The following is a 12911-nucleotide window of genomic DNA, read 5'->3' as shown; positions in this document are numbered from 1 at the left end:
AATGCGAGGTGACATTATTTACGTGACTTTTAAGGTTTATCGTTTTAATAATATTTATAAATTTACAGATTAGTGTTAAATTAGACTCCTAAGCCCTAGCCAATTGTAACAAAGAAGACCCATTTGTAACTAAGAACCAATCAATGGATTCCAAATTAAACTTAATCCTAATACATAATGAAGGTCCAATTGACTACCATCCAACTAGATCATTTTGAGTTTTTGACACATTACCATATATTCTCCCCCCACTAATCCTCCCTTATAATCTTTTATTATTTGACCTAAGCTACCTCAAAACCAAGCCACATTACCACCAAACAACACCAAATCACAATCAACATTACCAAAAGCCAAATGCCTCACATGTATCATCATTCAACACCACCCCCACAATCCCACATTACCATTAGTCCATTACCAATTTACCATCACCATTGCATTGCATTCACTTTACTCCAAAATCCCCAAATCTTGCATCAATTTCTCTTTATACTCATCTAATTAAACCAACACAAACCTAAAAACAACCATTTTATTCACAAAACACAAACTAAAACTAATCATCTCAATAGTTTACATTACCAACAAACAAATGAAGAACAACAACAACAAACGGCGTTTCTTTTTTCCCTTGTTTTAATTAAAATTAAAAAAACGGTAACCTTTTTTTTTTCCTTTTCATGAAACGTTTCGGACATCCCGCCATTGTTGCAACGTCATCAAACCTTTCATTTCTCGTTACCAGTTGATCTTACTTCGTTTCACGCCAGTCTTTTTCTTTCCTTCTCCTACACGTTTCGAATCCCTTAAATCTCAATTGAGTTCAACTTGATTTTCAATTTTTGCTGTTGATTTTGATTTGATTTGATTCTACAGTTTGGTAATTCTAGGGTTAGGGTTTGTGGTTTGTTGATTGAATGAGTGAAGAGAGGAACGCCGCCGCCGGAACATCCGCCGGCGCAGGTGGAGAGTCGGCGGCGACGACGACGGCGGGTGCGCCGAGGGTGGCGTCGTCGTATGTGAAGGACGGCGATAGGGTGAAGTTCACAGTGGAGCTGAGGGCAGGGGAAACTACAATTGTGTCTTGGAAGAAGCTTATGAAAGACGCTTCAAAGGCAGAAGGTGGAGGGGGAGCTACATCGTCCTCTGCTGTTGCTGCCGCTGCTGCTGTCGCTCCTGCCGAGGTTCCTGCTGCTGCTGCCATTCCCGCCCTCGAGGCTCGGATTGCTCCGGTATTGGTTTCTTTTTGTGCTGGTTGATTGCTTTAGTTGGAAGTTTTGTTGTTTGTTTTGGAAGGAGGAATAAAGTACCATTATCGTACGCCCTAGCCAATAAGAATACTAGAATTGACAGCATTTTCCGCCACTAAGTAAGCAGAATGTTAATCCAAGTACAATAAAAAAGTGGACCACCGAATTCGTCAATGTTGAGGTGATGTAAATGCATTCTGATTAATGTTTGAGTTTTGGTGGTTTGTAAGGTGTACGAGATAATTGAATGTCTGTGTTATCTTGTGTTTGTTTAATGATGGTGGCTATTGAAGGCTATTAGCATTGGATTTCAGTTACCTATTATGTCGATGGGTTGATATTGAATTTAAGATTTTGAAGCAATGATAGCATTGGAATTTAGCGATAAATGTAGTAATACTATATGCTTAAATTTTTGATTTGAGCAATTTAGAGTTATTTATGTAGGTTGATATATTCGGTAATGATTGATTTGAGCAATCTATGAAGTTTTAGAGTGTGTAGCTTGGGTGTGGATGAAAATTCAGCTCTGAATGAATCCCTATGGTCTTTTAATTTGAAGCTTGGAATGCTGCAAGAGTGCAAAGCCTGCAACCCTTGTTTCTTTGCGTAGAAGATTTTGCTTCGATGAACACCACCTTTTGTGGGGTTTACCTTGCGTAGAAACTTGAAGCTCGCTTATTTCTTGTCATTATGCTTTCACTATCATAGCGGTTGTAGTCTTTTTGCTTTAACTTTCATCATAACTATGTTTCTTAATGGTTTATGCTGTACCGAGTATTTCTGTTTAGATACTTTGAGGTGTCTTGAACTTACATGCTATGACTTTTTATTAAGCACATTATATGTTGGCTTTCGAGAAACAGGAAACAGCCTACTAAACCATGTAATAGCAATTCTTGTTTCATGGATTCATTCTTATTCCATCAAAGGATAGCTACTGCTCTTAACCAACGAGCAGTATGTTGGGTTACGAATACCAATTTCGATTTTCAACTATGGTATAGAATCATACGGAGTATATCAAATACATGATTCTGTTTTTGAAAATGTTAAAAAGAAACATCTCACAAGTTTTATTGTTTCCCAACATTTTCAGGGACAACCTGATGCAAATCCAAACGAGGATGCACCTGCCCCACATCGTTTCAGTGCTGTTATCGAGAAAATTGAACGTCTTTATATGGTGAGTCATTCTAGTTAATATCTAGAATCGGGGATATTTTGTATCCAGTGTCCTTTTCGAAGCAGTTGCAAATCTAAGTGCTTCTTGGTTTACCATGTGAACTGAAATTTCCAGTTTATCTTACTCAGGGTAAAGATAGCAGTGACGAAGAAGACCTTAATGACATTCCAGATGATGATCAATATGATACAGAAGACTCATTCATTGACGATGCTGAACTGGTTGGCATTTTTTTGGTGCAACTTTTATGCGCATTTCTGCCTTTCATATTGTCTTCCTCGGCCATCTTCCATCTTATTCCTTTCATTGAATCTGTCATTTACAAAAGCTTTTATTCAAACGCACTTTCAAGTTAATATAGCTGTTCATTAATCGACTGTACTGCCTACATTTTGTTCAGGATGAGTATTTTCAGGTGGACAAGTCGAAGACAAAGCATGATGGTTACTTTGTCAACAGGGGGACACTAGAGAAAGTGTGAGTGCTTGTCTTTTCTGTCACTACATTTTACAAAGTAGTCATTTCTTGACCTTGCTCTTACTATGTTGAGCATGCAAAGTCTCTAATCTGTCTCCTTTTGCCTCTTGCCTGCCTTTGTTCATTTCATCGTGTATTGGGAACTTGTCGTAGACTTGTACTTGGCTGTGTCTACTATTTTTGGGTAATTGTAGTACACATTATCTTCTTGGCGATTGAAATGTGGTAAAAGATACAAAAGAAAGGTCACTTGCTACTACAACAACAACATTACCCCAAGGCCTCAATCGCATAGAGTACAATAAGAGAGGTTGGATATAAAGAGGCTTTGGGTTATGTTTCCAGATGGCTAATAATGAAAACTGCGAAATTGCATCGACTTTGTGCTTCATGATAAAATAAGCATAGAGATATTATTAAGCCATTTGCTTTGTACGATCATACTACAAAGCAGAAGAAAAGTGAGTAGTCTCTTTGGAAATAGAAACGAGTGTGCGCTGCCTATCTTGAGCTGACAATATCAGCCTTTCTAATGTTTTTATGATTTTGTATCCTTTGTACATAGAATTGAACCACCAGAGCCCGCCAATCAGCAGAAGAACAAGGGCAAAAGAAAAGAAATGATAAAGGGTGCTGGGAATAGTGATGATGGTCAGCGTCCCATTAAACATATGAAGACAACCAAAAGGGCTACTGTTCAATCTTTAGCCGCTGAAAAGCGAGTCTTGCCTACATCTGACGGTTCATCTGCGACGAAGTCCGAGGAAGAAAAATTTCAGAATCACCACAAGATAGCTGCTGATAGTAAACCTCCTTTAGATCCATCCTTGAGAATACATCATGACAAAGACGCCAGTGGCAATGGTGATAGAGTTGAATTAACGCATAAATCTCACTCTCTAATAAACAGTTTTGAGGAGTCGGAATTAGTGATGCAGCAGAAAGACAAGAGTACAATGCGTGAAAGTATAGACCTTAATCTTCCAGACACCAAGCACTTAATACAGCCTGTGGTGAGTAGTGACCCTAATTTTTTTTAACATTAAAATTAAATTCGCCAGTTAAGCTGTTGCTAGTTTCCTCTCTCACTGTTCAGTGCTTTTGCTTGCTTGAGATTAATCCATGTACAAACATCTCGGTTTCCTGGAGTATAGTTTATCTTGTATTTGAAGTCTGAACTGATATTATGTGATACCTGATCGATGCGTACATATTTGATTTTTGTCTACTGGACAGGCATGTTTATTGTTTTTCTTTTTTTTTTTTTAAAAAAAAAAAATTGGCTGCGAATCGAAAGTGGAAATGTCAAAATCATGCTTTTTTGATGAAGACATGTTGCTGATGACATATAGGACAGTAATATGGTTAGGATTGTGCACAGGTGGATTGCGAAAGGTATTTTGTTCCGCAAATAAATCTTCTGTTTTCCTCAATAACAATGAAAATGCCTTTTTTCCTTAACGATTTGGTTCTTCTGTTTTTTCTTGTTTATTGAACTCATATTTTGTTGCTTTAAGTTGATCTGGAGCTTTTGCTTATGAATGTTGTAGGACATCTCAGCTTCAAATTTGCGTTGATTACCTTACATTGTACTCTTTGGTTTTGGATTAGTCTCATTTTATTGAATGACTTGTTCTTTTTTTTTCATCATTAGTTCATTTGCAACACGGGAAAGTGCAGGTTTCATAGATGTGTTATATGCATTTAGAAATTATTACTAATGCACTGTTGACCTTTTTTCACGTAGAAGAACTCTGCTATGCACAAAAAGGAAGGTTCTAGTGTGAAGTCAAAAGTTAATGTGTTAGAGAAGGCCATTAGAGAATTGGAGAAAATGGTTGCAGAATGTGAGTAGGCGCACCGTACTGCCATTAAATCATAATTAGTGACATCATACGATTGTATCAATTTTTTTTTACTCACTACAACTTGTGCCATTGCAGCAAGACCACCAGCTCCAGATGCACATGATGGAGACTCCTCTTCTCAGTCTGTTAAAAGAAGATTGCCTCGAGAAATTAAGCAGAAGTTAGCTAAAGTTGCTAGATTATCGGTATTGGAACCAAGTTGCTTTTGTAACCATTTTTGCGCATTATTGTTGCCACTTCTACTGAGGCAAAGCTTCAGCACAGTAGTTTTGTAACCTTCCAGTTGATGCTTTTGTTTTCTACTTGTGTACAGCATGCAAGCAATGACATGGTGTCTAAGGAACTCCTGAGCCGGCTTATGGGTATTGTTGGGCATTTATGTCAAGTCAGAACATTAAAGGTAACTTCTAATCTCCAAAGCTAGAATTTATGACTTATGGCTGTTGATGCATTTTGTTTATTAATACCTAATTACCTATGTGTGTTTTCTTTATTAGTGCACCTGGGTATTTCGTGCATTTATGTCAAGTTACTTCAAAAAACAGAGCTATATAATATGGGCTTATGGCTGTTGATGTAGTTTCTTCATTACTGTGTGCACATGGGTTTCTTTTGTCTTTTTATGATTGTAGGCAGTCATAAATGACTTTTCTTGTCCTTAGCTCCTTATTAAGGAAGTTACAATAAGTTCTCCTTATTGAATTGTTAGCACACAATATTTAGTTAGTGTATCCAACCAATTATCAGTAGTTAGTATTCTATTGTTCACTAGGAGGTTAGCAGATATGAGGACACTTCTAAATGTGCCTGGTACTTGGAAAATGACACGTCGTCAAGACAGCATTGGATTTAGTTGTTGGTTACTGCTTTGTAGTGTCGGGATTCTGTTCTTTCTCTACTTGGGATTATTGTGTGTTGTATCTATTTTGACTTCTTTTCATTGCTCTCTTCGTCCAGAAATGATGGTTGTTCAGATCTATATTGTTGTCAAGGATTATGTTCAATTTCGGAATTCTGAATCAGAATTTGAATTATAATGTGATCCACATCCTCTAATATACTATATACTCATATACTGTAGTAAATAATGTGAAAAGCTGACTTCAGTAGGCCGGTTTTTTCTTTCTATTCGTTTTGTTTACATCTTAATGCATTTTTTTTCAACAGAGACATCTGAAAGTCATGGTGACCACGAGCTTGTCCGCTAAGCAAGAGAAAGATGACAAATTCCAACTGATAAAGAAGGAGGTTGTGGAGATGGTTAAAGCTCGTATTCCTTCTCTATTGTCTAAGGTGTGTGTCTGCCTGATGAATCCATATGTATTTTGTTCATGCTCCATGTGTTTGCTTACAAGCTCAAATTATTATGAATGCTTGAAATCCCAAAGTTCTAAACTGTCTCTAAAAACCAGAGCAACAGATGCAGAGGACAGATCAGAACATCGCAACATGAGTTGCTGGGTATCGCACTGCCGTTCAAGCTAAAATTTTGACAAAGAAGCTTATAGTTTGCGGTGTTCATTTATGTAGGCTACGGATCAACAAAGTGGAGGATCTGGTGATTTGCTAGAGTCTGGTCACTTAGAAAAAGTAGCAAAGGGTCAGCATTTTATGGACGCCACACTGGAGGACAAGATCTGTGATCTCTATGATACTTTTGTTGATGTATATCCTACAATGCTTAAACTTTAATAATTTTGCTCTCTTTTTCAGTTGGAGATGAGAGACTGAAAAATACATTCTTGCTTCTTGTAACAACTGTGGTTTTCACTGCTTTCAGGGACTTGATGAAGATGTGGCTCCTCAAGTCAGGAAGTTATATGCTGAGGTACTCTTCTATACAAGTCCTTCCATAACAGGATGGATTGTTCCACTGTATTCTGTTCTATTTTATTAGTTTATTTGCATATGCTGTTCTGCTTTCGCTCCCTCATTCTTTTGACGTCTTTGCTGTGATGCTCGGCATCGATGACTTCCGTTATAAAAAGAGTTGGGTTTAACAGGAATATGCTGTAGCCTTCCTTGAAGTGAATTTCGTGTTTTTTTTTTTTTTTTTTTTTTTTTTTTTTTTTTTTTTTTTTTTACTTCTATCTAATGCTTCTGTTCATTTATATTCCTATATTTCAGCTTGCTGAGCTGTGGCCTAAGGGGATCATGGACAATCATGGAATTAAGCGTGCTATTTGTCGTGCAAAAGAAAGAAAGAGGACATTAAGTGAGAAGAATAAGGTGGAGTGCTCTCTTAGTATGTGTTCATCTGATGATTTATGTACATCTCATGATATATGTACATCTCATGAGCCGTATCTGTCAACATGAGTTGCTTTCTGACAGCTTTTCTTTCCGCCTCTAATTCTTTCCATGTGATTTGCTATGTTTTTTGCCTGTCATGCCATAGGCTTACAATTACAGATAACAAGTGGTGTTGATAGTTGTGTTCTTATCTTTTTCTGGTGGTCGTACATAGGGCATCTTAATATTCTTAAGCCCGATTTAGTATTGGCTTGAGAGTTGAGAGACTACATGATGGATAGGGATTTAACTTCATAATCCTTACAAAATTGTGGAGATATCATTTAGTTCTCTTGGTTAGTGGGCATTCAGTTATTTGATGAAAAAGGTGCTGGAGCCTTATAGTTTGGGAGAGGTTTTTTTCCATGCCTATTTTTAAAGCTTATATTTATATTCACCCAGTAATTCAGTAAGACCATCATCATTCCTTGCTGCTTCATTACTGAGCAGTGCATCATGGGCGAGGCAAGGAATTAGTCAATCAGTAAGATATTCTACTTCCTTCTTTGGTGCGGCATTCACAAATGAATGATCTGAGCCTAAGAAAATTCTTTTCGAAAACTAATATAGGAGGCCTTTTATTGTGGTCATGGCATTTAGTTCGGCCTAATTAGAGTTATATGGACTTTGTGGATTTGTGAAACTGAGATTCTAATATTTTTATCTTTCGATCTATAAGGAAACTGCTAATATGGTTACAAACTAGTAGCAGACTTATATAATCCACTTTATTTGAAGTTCCTGATGGTATGTATATGCGACTTCGAAATTAGTTGGTGGTGTGTCTGTGAGACGCAGAGAAATTACATTTTTGCTTATCAAATAAGCTTTCCCACTTAAACTACGCATGCTGTTATATCCTTTTCATAAGTCTTGTAATATTAAGTCATCACCTAGCACATTCAACTCTAAACTCTCATCTTGCTGAGGCCAAGCGACAAGAGTAATATTCCCTCCGACTCAACAAATTCTTTACATATTCCTTTTTTGGAAAATTTTACACATATCCAATTACCAATTTACCCTTATCAATACCCCTCATCTACCCCTCCCACCCTCATCAACCAGCCAACCAACCCACCATCACCCTGACTCACCACCAATACCATGCTCATCCACTACCACCATTCACCAACCCACTCCCACATGCTGGAACAAGCCCCCCCGTTATGTGGGCCCACTTGTCAGAACAAAGTCCCTCCTAAGTGACCCCACCTACATGGAAAACACCCACCGATGAACACCACCCCAACTCCGATGAACACCACTCACACCCCTACGAACACCAACCAGACCCCGTTGAAGACCAGCCCCCATCCTCGATACACCAGGCTCCTCCTGAAAAAACCTCTCTCCCACCCTAAAAACTCTAGAACTAGATTTTTTTTGGGTGGGGGAGGGCCTTTTTATGGCGGGGCATGGTGTTTTGACATGGCGAGGGTGATATACACCGGGGAGAGACGGTGGTTTTCAGGGGTAGGAATCGTTGCTTCTGGTTGGGCGAAATTTCTGGACACTTACGGTTGTTTTCGGCGTTCGCCGGTAATCTTGTGGTTGTTTTCGACATTCTTCGACAAACATGGGTGGTTGGCGATGTTCTCCGGCGAACATAGGTGATTGGCAGCGCTTTCCGGCGGGCTTGGTTTGGTATGGTGAAACATGTAGAGGTGGGTGTATGGGTGGGATGGAGTGTGTGACTGGGTGTAGTTGGTGAGTGGGTAGAGGGAAGGGTAAAAGTGGAAATAATTAATGAATACGTTATTTTAGTTTTCCTAAAAGAACGCACAAAAAGTAAATGTAAAGAACCTCTTGAGTCGGAGGGAGTGGAAACAGAGGGTGAAACATAAGTTTATGTTAAAGGAGCAAGGTACAATTGGTCACATGCTTATGAGTTGCTGGGCAAATGCCGGCTATCCGGCGAGGGACTAGATCCTGATTTCCTCTTAACCTCTTTAATATTAAGGATTGTCTTTTCTTATGTTATGAGAAACTTGTTTAATGTGAGGCCTAGATGATGATTACTTGAGCAATTGATTCTGCTCATTGCTTCATTAATATAGGTTAAGGGTTCCTCTCTAATGTGCAGTTGCTTCAACATAGCCTACATGTCTGATCGGGAACTTTTCCCAGGTGTTAGGTCATGAGGTCATCCAGTTTGAGGATGCAGCTATGACCTGTAAGGTTCTGTATTTGGATCTACTGTAATTGGTTAGCCCACATTTAATGTGGATTCAAAATAGAGTGATGAGGATAAGGGGACCTAAGCTTCATACTGGTTTCATAAGAAACAAGGAGAAAGGAGAAGAAAGTTGCCATTAAAGGAGCAAGGTACAATTGGACATGCTCTTGTTTTTCTAACTCGAAAGCAAGAGCATTAACACGAAAAAGAAATTCCCCTCCTATTCTTGCTTCCTCAATGTGTGGTGCTGAACTTGTCCATTGAGTAGACTACTATGACGTTTCCCTAACCTTGAGGATTTTCTTATAATCTAGGACTCTCTTCTAATGCGTGCAATTTAACACTAGTGATTTACAGAAGCCAATGATTTTTCCTGCGAGCTCTTTGTCAAGTCTGAATAAGGTTGATGGTATCTTGTTTTAAGTCCTTATTGTTACCTACTATAGCCTTATGAGTGACAACTTTTCTTTGATTAGGAGATATGGAGGGACTCAAGAGATTCCTGTAAAAGCTCATGTATAGTTAATTCGTCCTTCCGCTGTTCTCCCTCGAACATGCTATGAATATGGTTTCATGCAATGCTTCTTTTTCTCTTTTAAACATGTTTTCTGTGTAGTCATCTTTATGTGATTTGTAGGTGGCAACGTTTCTATGAGTGGCGTGGGAGTTGAATAGTACTCGAGTTCTTTGTTCTGACTTGGGACTTCTATAAATAGCTTTCTATGGGAGTAAAGAACTAGCTCTCATTAAAAAAATGAGAGTATATAGTGTGAATATGATGAACCATGCTGAAAAATTTTACTTTGATAGGGATAGCAGATAAAATTTGTACACTTTAAATTCGCGTAGAGAATACTACTATTAGACCAGAGCAAAGGTGGATCATGGTTGACCGCCAAAGTCCAAAAGAAGTCGAAAGAAACATAAAGTCTAGTTCACTGGCCTGTTTGACTTTTTTTTTCTTGTGCAATAGCTGCCTTCTCATTATACTATATTTTTTGCTGAACAACTTGGGTTTGGTCTTGAATTATATTTTATCCGTTTTTACCATAATTAGTGAGAATATCTTGTGAATCTTACCACATTTAGCCGATATTTTATTAGTGTAAACAAAATTAAATAGTATTATCAGTTCTGTTTTCCATGATAAGTACGGTGCTATCTGGACTTCTAATTTTTTATGATTTCTTCATTTAATTACCTCAAATAAATTTTGTCGTCTTCCATTTATTGACACAATTTCGAACATAGTGATTGGCTCAAAATCGGTTAGATCATTTTTCAAAACCTAGACTGTACAGAGAAATCATTTCGCAGATCTAGAAATCACGGAGTAAAATATTCACTCTGAAGTTCCCATTTTTGGGGTTTTAGTTAAAAAAAAAAAAAAAGATCTTCTATTTCTTTGAACCAAACATCATTGATAACCGGGAAAAAAATATTTTTTTGGTAATCTGATTTGAACTTCTTTTAAATTACTTGCAACTGAGGACCCCTTGTCTTCTATTACTTTTCCGTTGCTTTAAAATCTCTTTAAAAAGGGTCATTTAAGTAACAACTGGCAGGAAATTGTTTATCTTTCAACTAGTAGGTGCGACTGCGGAGTTTTCTAAAGAAGTAAAAAAGTAATTTTTTTAGTCATAAATAGTAATTATCTTCTGTGGGTGAATTGTAATAGCGGATACCTATTTTCATTGTTTCAAGATGAAGGAAGTTTGACCATGATGTCAGGCGTCATATCACATCTTGAATACCGAGTGTCAACAAACCATCCCTATGGTGGATGCTACTTGCTAGTATCTTACACTGACAATTGATTGCTCCAAATCTTGCCTTCAGATATAGAAGTGGTAGATGTCTTGTAAAGGAATAATCTTAATGGCAGCTTTTATTTGAAACTTTTATTATCCAGATTTCATAGTATCTGTAATTGTTTTTTTGGTGACTATAGTATTTGAAACTGTTTGAATGTGATTACATGCTTTTAAAGCCCCTTAGAAGATAATTAGCAATACCGTTCTTTTGGCCTGGTAGAGCAAAATAATCTTCAACACCTTGCAAATAATTCTGTCAGTTTGTAAAGTTTAGAATGATCTATGTTTTGATTTGTACTGATTCTTCTTTTTTTTTTTTTTTTTTTTTTTGAGATGTAAGCGGTGGTCGCAGTGCTGAAAACCTTTGTTTTGCATATTTCTTGAATTTCCTTGACCTTTCATTTCGACAGGCTGAAACATTCATTTGTCCATAGGTGATATCATTCCTGCTGGGATTATGTATAATAGCACATCTAAAGTTAAATTTATGGGGTTGTTGGCATTATCAAGATTTGTGAATTATTAATGGTGGACATTCTGTGAGATTTTTCCCTTTTTGTTGTTGTGTGCAGGATCAGGAAAAAATCAGGAGGAAGAAGGTAGTATCTATGAATACAGGGGACACTGTCCGTTTGGAATCCAATATTGCTGCACAATCGCAGTACGTGGATCCTAACACTAGTGTACTAAGTCAACATAATTGTTTTCCTACAAGTTTTGGAGCTGGAACTGTGACCAATCCCGCCAGTACTATTCCAGCTTTCACTTCCTTGAAAAATGTGCCTTATCCTGACCGACCAAAACAAGAGAAGGTGAAGGGAACACATAACAGCTCTTTACCTGATGCTAGAATTGTCAATGGCTTTCATACGGGTGTTAAAAAGAAAAAGAAACGGGCAGAAAGTTTGGTTGGAGAGGACCATATGCGTCCCGAGAAGTTATCTTCACACCAGCACAAACACCCTGCAGAATCTCTCCAAGGTGGTCCCCATAATTCAAGTTCAGTCGAGTTTCGGTTTGAGCCGCTGATGTGATTCAGTGATATCCTGAGCATGCTTTTGTGATAAAGCTAATTTATCTCCCATCATTATCCGAGTCTCCTCCTTGAGCTCTTTAGATTTCGAGTAGTCTTTTAGCCAGTTTTGTAATTAAGTTTTTTTCTCATGTTAGATCTCATTGTAGTATTCAATATAGGAAGTATAGAGTTGTGGTTACTTGATTGATATTCGCTCAGAGGTGAACGTACTCGATCCCATCCCAGAGAGTTGATTGGCCGGTCATCTGAGCCTATTTGACATAGAAATATAACAAGAGATACTTATATTGTCATGTTTGACAATGTTATGTTGATTTTATCCCTAGTGAGAAAGATCCTATGCAGAACTTGCTGACCGCTGTCAGTACCGTTCTCCGGCCATTGGTGGAAGGGGAAAGGGGACAGGGTGGAGGCATCTCCTTTTTAGGATTCTTAACCAAATATCGATATTTCTGCAAGAGGACATGAACTGAGTAGGGAATACTCCTTGTCAACACCAAAAAAATAAAATTTTATGAATGTGAAGAGTGGTGTGAATTTGAATGGTGCTTTTGTGACGCTGGCCAAACTGGGTAAATAATCCTCTTTCTATAAAAGCTAGAACAATTAAAGAGATCTTATTGGCTCCTTATTCTTAGCAATTTTTTTTTTTTGCTATGTACCCCACGTTTACTGATAGATTTAATTAGCCTCAATGATTCCAAATTCCCTCTCTATACAAACTAGACAAAACTCTTTACATAAATATTACTTCTACTAATCTATAAAATCTTATTAAAAGGCTAATCTAAAAAATGTGACATGGC

General features: G+C 37.7%; 1 protein-coding gene across 3 annotated transcripts; it reads left to right on the top strand.

Annotated features, from left to right (window-relative positions):
- The first annotated feature begins 264 nt into the window (after positions 1–264).
- Positions 265–12398, top strand: LOC141605367 (ubinuclein-1-like). Of its 3 annotated transcripts, none has more exons than XM_074424090.1 (13): positions 265–1235; positions 2353–2439; positions 2568–2660; positions 2840–2916; positions 3482–3929; positions 4667–4763; positions 4860–4969; positions 5098–5184; positions 5952–6077; positions 6315–6449; positions 6565–6612; positions 6912–7013; positions 11642–12398. In XM_074424090.1, exons 1-13 carry the CDS (start codon positions 921–923, stop codon positions 12101–12103), a joined length of 2187 nt encoding a protein of 728 aa, XP_074280191.1. In that variant the 5' UTR covers positions 265–920; the 3' UTR covers positions 12104–12398. The 3 variants fall into 3 exon arrangements, with proteins under 3 accessions (XP_074280191.1, XP_074280190.1, XP_074280192.1); XM_074424089.1 differs by having other exon boundaries at positions 310–1235; positions 4664–4763; XM_074424091.1 differs by having other exon boundaries at positions 587–1235; positions 4664–4763; positions 6912–7029.
- Positions 12399–12911: the final 513 nt, after the last annotated feature.

Source organism: Silene latifolia, chromosome 10 (assembly GCF_048544455.1).
Source record: "Silene latifolia isolate original U9 population chromosome 10, ASM4854445v1, whole genome shotgun sequence".
Lineage (NCBI taxonomy): Eukaryota > Viridiplantae > Streptophyta > Magnoliopsida > Caryophyllales > Caryophyllaceae > Silene > Silene latifolia.
The sequence above is the reverse complement of the archived record's forward strand: the minus strand, read 5'-3'. Positions and strand labels throughout refer to the sequence as shown.